Source organism: Gigantopelta aegis, chromosome 14, assembly GCF_016097555.1.
Source record: "Gigantopelta aegis isolate Gae_Host chromosome 14, Gae_host_genome, whole genome shotgun sequence".
Classification (NCBI taxonomy): domain Eukaryota; kingdom Metazoa; phylum Mollusca; class Gastropoda; order Neomphalida; family Peltospiridae; genus Gigantopelta; species Gigantopelta aegis.
In genome coordinates, this window is record NC_054712.1 from 8,981,033 (window position 1) to 8,992,344 (window position 11,312).

The window sequence follows — 11,312 nt, forward strand, 5'->3', positions numbered from 1 at the left end:
ACTAAGTACTACTAGTAGTAGTAGTAGCAGCACCAGTAGTAGCTGTGGTAGTAGAAGTAATAGTAGTATAGCGGTAGTAGTAGTAGTATAGTACTACTAGTAGCATAATAGTAGTAGCAGCAGTAGTATAGTAGTACTAGTAGCTTTAGCAGTAGTTTCAATAGTACTATAGTAATAACAATAGTAGTAGTAGTAGCAGTGGTAGAAGAAGTAGTAGTAGCAGTAGTAGTAATATAGTAGTAGTAGCAGTAGTAGTAATAGCAGAAGTAGTAGCAATGGTAGTAGTAGTAGCTTTAATAGTAGTAGTAGTAGTAGTAGTAGAAATAGTAGTAGCAATAGCACTAGTAGTAGTGGTAGCGGTGGTAGTAGTGGTAGCAGTAGTACTAGTAGTAGTAGTAGAATAGCAGCAGTAGTCATAGCTTTAGTAGTAGTAGTAGTAGTATATTAGTAGTAGTAGTAGTAGTAGTAGTACAGTAGAAACAACAGTAACAACAGTAGTAGTAGCTGCAGCAGCAGCAGCATTAGTAGTAGTAGTAGTAGTAGTAGTGGCAGCAGCAGCAACAACAACAACAATAACAACAACAACAGTAGTAGCAGCAGTAGAAAGTCTTATTACATGAATGAAAACAGACCACAGTCTAGGGAAACAGACCACAGTCTAGGGAAACATACCATAGTCTAGGGAAACAGACCATAGTCCAGGGAAACAGCCAAAAGTCGACTGATTAGTTATTCAGTTTTAAAACTTGCATCCGTTAGCAACAAAACAGTAGATAATGCTTGACAGCACTGACGTAATATGACGAAAGAGGTTTGGTCACGTGATGAAAAAAAAGAAAAGGACATTCTTTTGGCCATGTCAAAATTTAATATATAGCCTGTGACGTAGATGAATTTAGACTCGACAGTTGTGTAATTGATAGACGTTTCTTCTATTGGCTATTTTTCGCGCATTTCCTCGACTTCGTTAGTAATAAATAGGACCAATGAAGATGGGGTAAATGTCGCTTGGAACTTACTTCTCCTAAAGAACTTTAAACAGCAAGGGTGAGTTTTTTTTTATTGCACACGTGTACGTGACAGTAATACTGATATGTATATGCATTGTTGAACGTTTGTCTAAAGCATTCATTGTCTTCTATGAATTGAAATTAAAACATTTGCTAAGCAACTTGTTTATTCGAGCATGTTAAATTTGTGATCTCGGCCTCGGTGGCGCAGTGGTTAAGCCATCGGACTACAGGCTGGTAGGTACAGGGTTCGCAGCCCGGTACCGGCTCCAACCCAGAGCGAGTTCTTAAGGGCTCAATGGGTAGGTGTAAGGCCACTACACCCTCTTCTCTCTCACTAACCACTAACAAACTAACAACTAACCCACTGTCCTGGACAGGCAGCCCAGATAGCTGAGGTGTGTGCCCAGGACAGCGTGCTTGAACCTTAATTGGATATAAGCACGAAAATAAGTTAAAATCAATCAATCAATCAATCTGAAGTTGTAATTGTCGTTATTGTTTACTTTATATTAACTGTTTTTTAACAATTCTTGCCCGGGCGGGTGCAGGACCTTTTCAGATTGTGTGCAATGTTTAAAAGATGCAATTACACTATTCGGGGAGCGGGCTGCAACACTGGCGTAGCCAAGATTTTATATTGGGGAGAGGGGCAACCCATATTGGGGGGTGGGGGCAACCCACAATATGTATGTATGTAGGGATAATTTTTATAAAATTTAATAATTTAAAAAAAAACCATTGGAGGGCATCGCAATGGTATATGCTATCCTGTCTGTGGGATGGAGCATATAGAAAATCCCTTGCTGTTTTTTTTTTTTTTTTTTTTTTTTTTTTACATTTCAGGCAGGTCCCGAACATGCCGGGTGCCCCATTTATTTAAAAAAAACCCTCCTTATTTACAATAAACCAGGTTCTCCTTGAATGTGGCCAATAAAAATCTACATATGAGTGTCAGTGCTTGTTTCAGAATAATATACATTTCAATTAGTGCATGTTTGTATTTTTGTTTTCTTTATATTATTATAAGTGTGTGTGACTTAAGTGATGTGTATTTACAATATCTTAACCTGGTTGACGGACCTGGCCTCCAAAGCTACAAGCCGGGGGGTCCAGGTCTATTTTGTTCTACAGTTTGTGAAAATCCCTTGCTACTACTAGCTGGTTTTCTCTCTAAGACTATATGTCAAAATTACCAAATATTAATTAAATTGATTAATAAATCAATGTGCTATTAGTGTCGTTAAACAAAACATGCTAAACACTGGATTCTTAGCGGCCCTTCAAAAAATAAAAAATCTTAAAGCAATATCTTTTGACTATCTGTATACTTTGCTATATTTTTTTTTTCGTAAAATACGCATTCGGGTAAATATATATATATATATATATATATTTTTTTTTTTTTTTTTGTTTTTTTTTAAACATTTAATTTTTATTTGCAACAAAAAGATAGTAAATATGTGGGGTTTTTTTACTTTTGTTAAGATAAACATGTTTTAGGCAAATTTACTTTTTTATCTTTGATCATTAAAGTTATTTAAATATGGAGTCACCCGATTAGAACCATTAAAGTAACAGTCTAGACTGAAAAAAAAAAAACATTAATATTAATGAAGAAACATAAAGATTTTCATTAAATTAAAAAAACAATTTGTTTAACGACACCACTAGAGCACATTGATTTATTAATCATCAGCTATTAGATACGGTAATTTGCTATATTTAGTCTTAGAGAGGAAACGCGTTACATTTTTTTTCCATTGGTAGCAAGGGATCTTTTATATGCACCATCCCGCAGACAGGATAACACATACCACGGCCGTTGATATATCAGTCGTGGTGCACTGGCTGGAACGACAAATAGCCCAAATGGGCCTACCGACGGGGATCGATCTTAAACCGAACGCGCATCAAGCGAGCGCTTTGCCACTGGGCTACGTCCCGCACAGCATTAAATTAAACACTGGCGTGAGACACTAGGTCAACCAAGATCACTCTGAATGTACTGGAATGAACAGTCTAAGCTATAAATATATAGCCCGCGTGGGTTCGAATCCCATCCTCGTCGCCATGTATGTTGTGTTTTCCAAAGCACAAGTCCATTTTAACCAGGACAAACCCACAAATCAAACATGGCCTAAGCAGACACATTCATTTCTCATAAGACTCCGTACGCGAACGGTCTCACTAAATACAGTTACTGGTCAAAAGAAGTACAATACACAAGTTTTGTTTGTTTTTGTTTTTGTTTGTTTTGTTTTTTAATTACAATACATTGGGAGTTTTAGGATTAGGTACCTTTTAGAATTGCTTTTGATGGGAAACTCCGCTTAAACAAAATTTCCCACGAGCTCCGTCCTGTGCTAGTTTTGATTTAGTAAACTAGTCTGGGAGTGGCAGTCCTCTGTGTGGCAGTGCAAGAAGGGTGTATTTTACTGTAAATAATTTCCTCCGGAGTGGCTGTCCCCCTATAGACGAGGCACTAGATGGAGATTTCTAGTCTTAGAGTTAAAAGACTGAAAAACAACAACCAGTTATCTTTTCTCTTAATTTTTGTGTGTATTTTAAACCTTGCCGTTATAATAGTTTATCATAATCATTTTTGTTTTTGTCATCATTTTGTTGAGTGTGTCGGTAAATAAATAGAGGATTCGTCACAAGTGTTTTTAAATATGAAAAATACCAAACCGAGTCTATGTTAACTGGGTTAATAAAATAAAAAATTAATATACCACATGGGTTGATATGACGTGGATAAAATGGGGTACGTTATAGGATAAAACTTTTTTTTAAATGTTTCCTTCTCTCTTTAATTTTCAAGATCTCTCGAATAACCTCATGATTCTCAAGGCATTCGGGGTGAAATGGCTCCTACTCTGTATCGTCGTGTGTCTGCCCGGGGTCTTCTCTAGAATCAAAAACATGCCGCTGACACCCCAGCTGGAAACTTGCTATAAGCGCTTCTCCAACGTCAGTCTGAACAGAGTGCCGGGAACCTTCATCACGTGGCATTGTGAGTCTTCTATCAGCCTCTCCAAAATTCCCTTTCGACTGCCAAAGTCTGAACACCACTATCTGAACGGTCTTAATCGGAGAATTATGGAAAAATCGAAAAACAACAGAGGCAAGAGGCAGGCGACAAGGTGTGTGAGGAAGGAATACAGGATGCTTACCACGCAGGAGAGAAACGACTTTCACAGAGCTGTGAACGGAATGAAACAGAATACGGTACGTTGGAATTGTGAACGTTGAGTTTCTGACAGAATACGGTAAATTTGTTCTACTGTGAACGTAAAGTTTCAGACAGAATATGGTAAGTTGGTCTACTGTGAACGTAGAGTTTCAGACAGAATACGGTAAGTTGGTCTACTGTGAACGTAGAGTTTCAGACAGAATACGGTAAGTTGGTACTGTAAACGTAGTTTCAAACAGAATACGGTAAATTGGTCTACTGTGAACGTAGTTTCAGACAGAATACGGTACGTTGGTCTACTGTGAACGCATGAACCGATAATCCATTAAATTTGAAGAAGCAACAATACACCAATTGATGTCGCGAATAACATATATACATATTTAGGTGTAATAAAGACATTGTGAATTATTCATCATAATATGTTTTGTCATTGTGTATGTGCGCGTACGTGCGTGCGTGCATGCGTGCGTGTGTGTGTGTTGTACTTGTGGTAAACAAAATGTTATTTGTCTTACAGATAGTACGACCAAATGTGTACGATGCGCTTGCCATGCTTCATTCGGAGATGCAGATACTTAAAGCCCATGGCGGACCGTGTTTCCTTGGCTGGCACCGAGTGTTCATGCTCATGTAAGCTTCAGATATATTCTTAACACATTTCACATTTCCGGATTCCATCGAAGGCATTGTCCTGAGTTTTTATCCACCACTAACACCGTCAGCCCTTCCCTGTCACTGTGTCCAGAAGGCTTTTCTCGGCATACCAATGAAATCCAGATCCTGAAACTCACAGTGTTTTTGGCCATCCTAATGTTTGCGATAGCTCAATATAGATTTTTTGCCAACACTAATTTCGTACGTAATATATATTCTTTTCTTCAAACTGTTAAACCAAATTTGAAATTTGGGTTAAAAGAATCCATAAAATATATTTACTAGTAAAGTATCTTATATTTTATATTTAAAATCTGTTTCGCTTTTTTGTATGTATTACACGATATTTGATCAATCCAATGTCTACAAATCTGTATGAGGATTCAGGGGCATGCTCCCTAGAATTCTTTGAAATACAGATATCTAGAGACAAGATATTTAGAGACTTATTTTCAGGGCAATTTAGTGTTGTGTATTTTTATGATGATGTTTGTTCTCCCTCGCCCCTCTGGATCTGCCGATTGTTTTTGTGTTGTCGCTCTGTTCTTTCTGGCTGAATTCGGCATCGTTCACGTTATTTTCTTTATTAATACATTAACGTCACAACTATACATCCTACTTAACTTGACTTTGTTTTTGTTCAACGCAAATCGGAGCGGGAAGTAGCCCAGTGGTAAAGCGCTCGCTTCATGCGCGGTCGGTGTGGGATCGATCCCCGTTCGTGGGCCCACTGGTCTGTTTTTCAGTGCACCACGACTGGTATATCAACGGCCGTGGTATGTGGTATATCCTGTCTGTGGGATGGTGCATATATAAGATTCCTTTCTGCTAATGGAAAACATTTAGCGGGTTTCCTCTCTAAAGACTTTTCGTCAGAATTACCAAATGTTTGACATCCAATAGCCGACGATTAATAAATCAATGTGTTCTAGTGGTATCATAAAAAATTAAAAACCAAGCAAACAAACTCAATGCAAATAATTTTTGATAATGTTTCGCATCTTCAGTTGGTGTTTGTAGCTTAGCCATCGTCCATTAAAATACAAACATGAGATTTAGCTGATGATGCCATGCAAAATCATAGCCAATTTATTAACGTCATTACATTAATTCTCATCAAACTTTCCTTTATTCCAGGTTTGAGATGGCTCTTGGTGATGAAGTTCCCGGCGTCTGCCTGCCATACTGGGACAGCAGTCTGGACAATGAGCTGGAGAACCCCGCCCAGTCTTACATGTTCAGTTCTGAACTCATGGGTAACGGTGATGGCGCGATCACATCTGGACCTTTCGCCGGATGGAGGCGTCCCTCGGATCCAAATAACCCCAACAGCCGTCCGTCTCCAGTACTAAGAAACGTCGGAGCCGACGGTCAGCTGTATTCGAGAGAATCCATAGAAATGATACTATCCCGCAGCGATACTTCAGAAATAATCGCTCCCAACTCGGATCCTGACTACGATATTGAAGTACATCACGGAGGTATCCATATATACATTGGGGGAGATATGGAGGCTTTGGTGACGTCACCATTCGATCCCTTCTTCTTTTTGCACCATGGATTCGTCGACTACCTTTGGGAACTGTTCCGCATTAAGTTGAGAAACCAGCTGAATATTGATCCACAGACCAACTACCCCATGAACCACAACATAGAATTCCACTCGCGCGATGAGTTGATGGACATTGCCAATTTCACGTGTGGTGCTGGCTACAGCGATCTGTTGATGGAAACCGTCGAATACGAAGCATCGCCATCATGCACACAACAGCGGCCAACGTGCGATTCTCCCTACTTGAGATGCCAGCTTAACACGGGTCGATGCATACCAATAACTCTTCAAGAGACACCACTTCCGATGAACCCAGGCTCCGGTCCAGTGACAAATCCCCCACCCGTAGGTCCAGGACTTCCCCCACCCGTAGGTCCAGGACTTCCCCCACCCGTAGGTCCAGGACTTCCCCCACCCACAGGTCCCGGTTTGCCGCCACCTGTTGATCAGTGCGCCCACATCGAACAAGAGAGACACAACGTGAAGCCATGCCAGAACAGCTACTGCGTAAATGGAATCTGCGACATCAACCAGTGGGTGTATGTGCCAGTCAAAGTGGTCACCATCCGACCCCCAGAATACAACCGTTACAACTCGTTTCCAATCATCAACGGCGACGTCTCCATGACCAACGACATCTACAATCCAAGTGGCTACAGCAGAACGAAAAAAATAATACAAGGAAGGCTGGGCAAAACACCCAAAGGATACACTCACTGCTTTGAAGACGGCATCGGGCAGATTTTCGTCCAGTCTCAGGGTCTGAATTACGAAGGCTTCTACAAGGAATCATCCGTAATCGACCAGAGGTTGGCCACCACGATGTCCATCGCCTATGTCGCTGTGAAGAATCCAGGTCGCGGTGTGACGAGAGCACTGTTCAGAGCATCAGACTCCTGTGGCCGCGTATGCCACACGTCCTGCAAGAATCCCAGGACCGGGAAGTTCGAACCCTGCTCTGGTCTCATAGAACTGGACTCACGGTATCCCAGGATGTTCAGCAAAAATTACGGCGATGCCACTTTGGATATATGGGACTATGGTAACGGCAATGGAATGGGAAATGAATGTCCAATGTTCAACGATGACAAATTCTTCTTGACATTCTATTGTGATTACCAGGATCATCTCCCTTGGGTCGATAAGATGTCAGCACCACCTATGATGCCTCGGATGGGACCCAAACCTCAACCACCTCCATCTTTCCATACACAACGTAAATATTTATTGATTTTGTTTGTTAAATATTTTTTATTGAAGAAAAACACATTTTTTAAGAGTAGCCAGTTGACGACAGCAGGTTTTCTCCCTCCATCCCACCCCCCACCCCGTATGTCTGTCGCTGTCTTTCTCCCTCTCTCTCTCTCTATCATTGTCCGTCTCTTTCTTTCTCTCTCTCCATCTTTCTCCACCTTTATCTTTTTTCCGTCTCCCCCCTCTCTTTCTGTCTCTGTCGGTCTCTCTCTCTCTCTCTCTCTCTCTCTCTCTCTCTCTCTCTCTCTCTCTCTCTCTCTCTCTCTCTCTCTCTCTCTCTCTCTCTCTCTGTGTGTCTCAATCTCTCTCTGTCTCTCTCTAGCATTCTATTCATACATACATACATCTATCCATCTGCTGTAAAGTGTGATGAGGTTAATTAATCATCGGCTATTGCGCGTCAAACATTTGGTAAATTAGAAGCAAGAGATCTTTTATATGCACTTTCCCACAGACAGGATAGCATGTTAGTGAGAGAGAATGAATGAATGAATGAATGTTTAACGACACCCCAGCACGAAAAATACATCGGCTATTGGGTGTCAAACTATGGTAATGGAAACAAATAGGGTGATGATCAACATCAATAGAAAAATTCAAGATATAAATAAAAACAGTGTAATGAATGAATGAATGAATGTTTAACGACACCCCAGCACGAAAAATACATCGGCTATTGGGTGCCAAACTATGGTAATGCAAATAAATAAAGTGATGATCAACATCAATATAAAAATTCAAGATTTAAACAAAAACAGTGCAAAAACACAAATATCACAGAATTTTACAGATACTGAATTTTACTCAACATTTTAATTTTGTGCTGTATTGGCCATTCTCAAAGAGAATGTTACACCCCTGCACCACGGTGAGGTTACAGCACGCGCAGGGGTTAGAGAGAGAGAGAGAGAGAGAGAGAGAGAGAGAGAGAGAGAGAGAGAGAGAGAGAGAGAGAGAGAGAGAGAGAGAGAGAGAGAGAGAGAGAGAGAGAGGTCTCTGTGGTCGTCTTAAAGCTTCTCATTTTGCTGTTAAAAGTCAAGTCTCTATTCCTCGTTTCCAGCAAATGCACCATGTACTAGTATCAAGATTCACCTTGAAATAAAACAAGGTATACACTTTCAAATCAAGAGTATAAATCAAATAACTGAAAACATTTTTGTATATGTGTTATATTATATATTTTGTGTTTTGTTTTGCAGAATGCCGAGTCAGCCCTACCTGCGTGCTGAACACCCCTTGTTTCTCAGCGAGTCTCCAGTGCCGCTTTTACGGCGAGACGCATCAGTGTGCCGGCGCCTGCGGACATTACGCCGTCTGCAACTACGGCCACTACAAAGAAAAAATTTGTATTGGTGGCACTGTCTTCAGCGAAACGATGAATCGATGTACCTCCACGCCATGCGGCGGTCAAGTAGGAGATGGTCTGCCATCTTGGCATGTATTTGCAAACGCAGGGGCCAACTACATGAAGAGTCTCGGAAGCCGAATGTTAAGTGGAAGTGCAGGGGCCAGTGCAGGGGCCAGTATATTCGGCGGCAAACGCTGAACGGACATGCGCTTACATTGAACGGACATGTCAAGATTTTTATTTTTGCTCGATCTGCAGAATTTGCGATGTCAATAAAAAAGATTCAACCCCCACCCCCATTTTGAAAAAGACATTTGTTTGTGAATCTAGCATTTAATTTATAATGATCCTAGGTTTCTGTGAGCAGGAAGAGAGGAGTAGGGATTGGGGTGGGATCTATTTCAATATGTTGCGGACACCTTGAAATATTAAATGTAAAATACACTAAATCTATTTATTAAAGGGTTTTTTTTTTCGAGAAGGGATACGGGAATGGGGTGGGGGGTAGGTCCGAGAAGGGAGATGGGAATGTGCTGGGGGTAGGTCCGAGAGTAGGGACGGGAATGGGGTGGGGTTAGGTCGACCGCCAAAGTGTTACAGATTTGATGAAAACCAATCTTTATATTTTAATTTCTTAAACATAACTTTCAATGCTATTTAATACTTTATTCATATTCCAGTGATACATATATTTCGTACATTTTTGTTTTAGTATGAATGACTTTTATCTTTATTTAAAAACTGTATCAAATCTTTGTAAATATTTACATGTTTAGATTCTTAATATATTATATAATAATATATAAAAATAAGTGTTTACTAGTGGATTATGTAATATGACATTTCAAAGATGTGTTACATTACGTCATGCCGTAATTAAAAAGATTTGACTATTGTAAATGAGTACATATAGGTATACCAGTCTCAGAATTGTACATCAATCATCATCCCATTGATCTGATTCTACCAGTGATTTTTATAATGGTTATTCTATTTGTATCCAGTTACGTGTTGAAAAAATTAAATATTGATGCATTATTGTGTATTATTATTTTTTTAAACTGTTTGTTTTTGTTTTTTGTAATAGTTTATTAACCCCAGAAACATATATGGTAGTGTCATGGTTGGGGACCCTGATATCACTACCTTACAGTGGTGCTAATAGAAACAAAATATGAACACATATGGTATATTTATTTGTTTCTTACCTTTAAATCCTATGAGAGAGAAAAGCTTACAAAGATATTTGGCCCGTCCCATCCAGTGCCCCACGACCGGTATATCAACGACCGGTGTCTGTTGGAATGTGTATATAAAAGATCTCTTGGAAAAATATTTGTAAAAAACTGACCATATATATTTGACATCCAATAGCCTATCCAATGTGCTCTAGTGGTATCATTAAAGAAAACAAACTTTAACCATCAACGTTATAGTCTATATCCGGCAAAGATGGCTAGTATATATATAATACTAGCCCTGAACTATTGTTATCGCTCACTTTTTAGTCGAAGGAAGCTTTGTAGAGTGTCGTTTTGTAATAAAGTGTCGAATTGTAATTTAAAAAAATAAAAAAATAAAAATTTGATTCTAAACTATTCTAACTTAATGTTGAGGCCGAAATATGTACCACCAGACCAAATTTGGCATATTTTTCATTAGTTTGTCGATCCACAGACTTGGGAAATTACCCATAGTGTTGTAAGTGCGTTAAGTGCGTTTTTTGGAGCAATAGCGCTAAAGTGCCGTTTTGTAATAAACTTCATTTTCCATATGTTATGTTGCTTATTAATATCTCAAAATCACTGTCAATGCTCAACAGGACATGGGCAACAAATTCCCATTCCAACTGTTATCAGTTTTAATAAACAAACGGAATTATTTCAGTTTATTACAAAACGACACACGGGTACATTTTTCAAAGTGTCGATTTGTAACAAAGTGACGAATTGTAATAAAAAAAATAAAAAAATAAAAATTTAATTCTAAACTATTCTAACTTAATGTTGAGGCCGAATTATGTACTACCAGACCACATTTGGCATATTTTTTCATTAGTTTGTCGATCCACAGACTTGGGAAATTACCCATAGTGTTGTAAGTGCGTTAAGTGCGTTTTTTGGAGCAATAGCGCTAAAGTGCCGTTTTGTAATAAACTTCATTTTCCATATGTTATGTTCCTTATTAATATCTCAAAATCTCTGTCAATGCTCAACAGGATATGGGCAACAAATTCCCATTCCAACTTTTATCAGTTTTAACAAACAAACAGAATTATTTCAGTTTATTACAAAA

At 39.2% G+C, this 11,312-nt stretch overlaps 1 protein-coding gene across 1 annotated transcript; it reads left to right on the forward strand.

Annotated features, from left to right (window-relative positions):
* The first annotated feature begins 890 nt into the window (after window positions 1-890).
* On the forward strand, window positions 891-10,055 carry LOC121388499. Its single transcript, XM_041519855.1, has 5 exons — window positions 891-1,047; window positions 3,835-4,241; window positions 4,727-4,839; window positions 6,001-7,631; window positions 8,869-10,055. The coding sequence occupies exons 2-5, from the start codon at window positions 3,852-3,854 to the stop codon at window positions 9,213-9,215; spliced, it is 2,481 nt and encodes an 826-aa protein (XP_041375789.1). The 5' UTR covers window positions 891-1,047; window positions 3,835-3,851; the 3' UTR covers window positions 9,216-10,055.
* The last annotated feature ends 1,257 nt before the right edge of the window (window positions 10,056-11,312 follow it).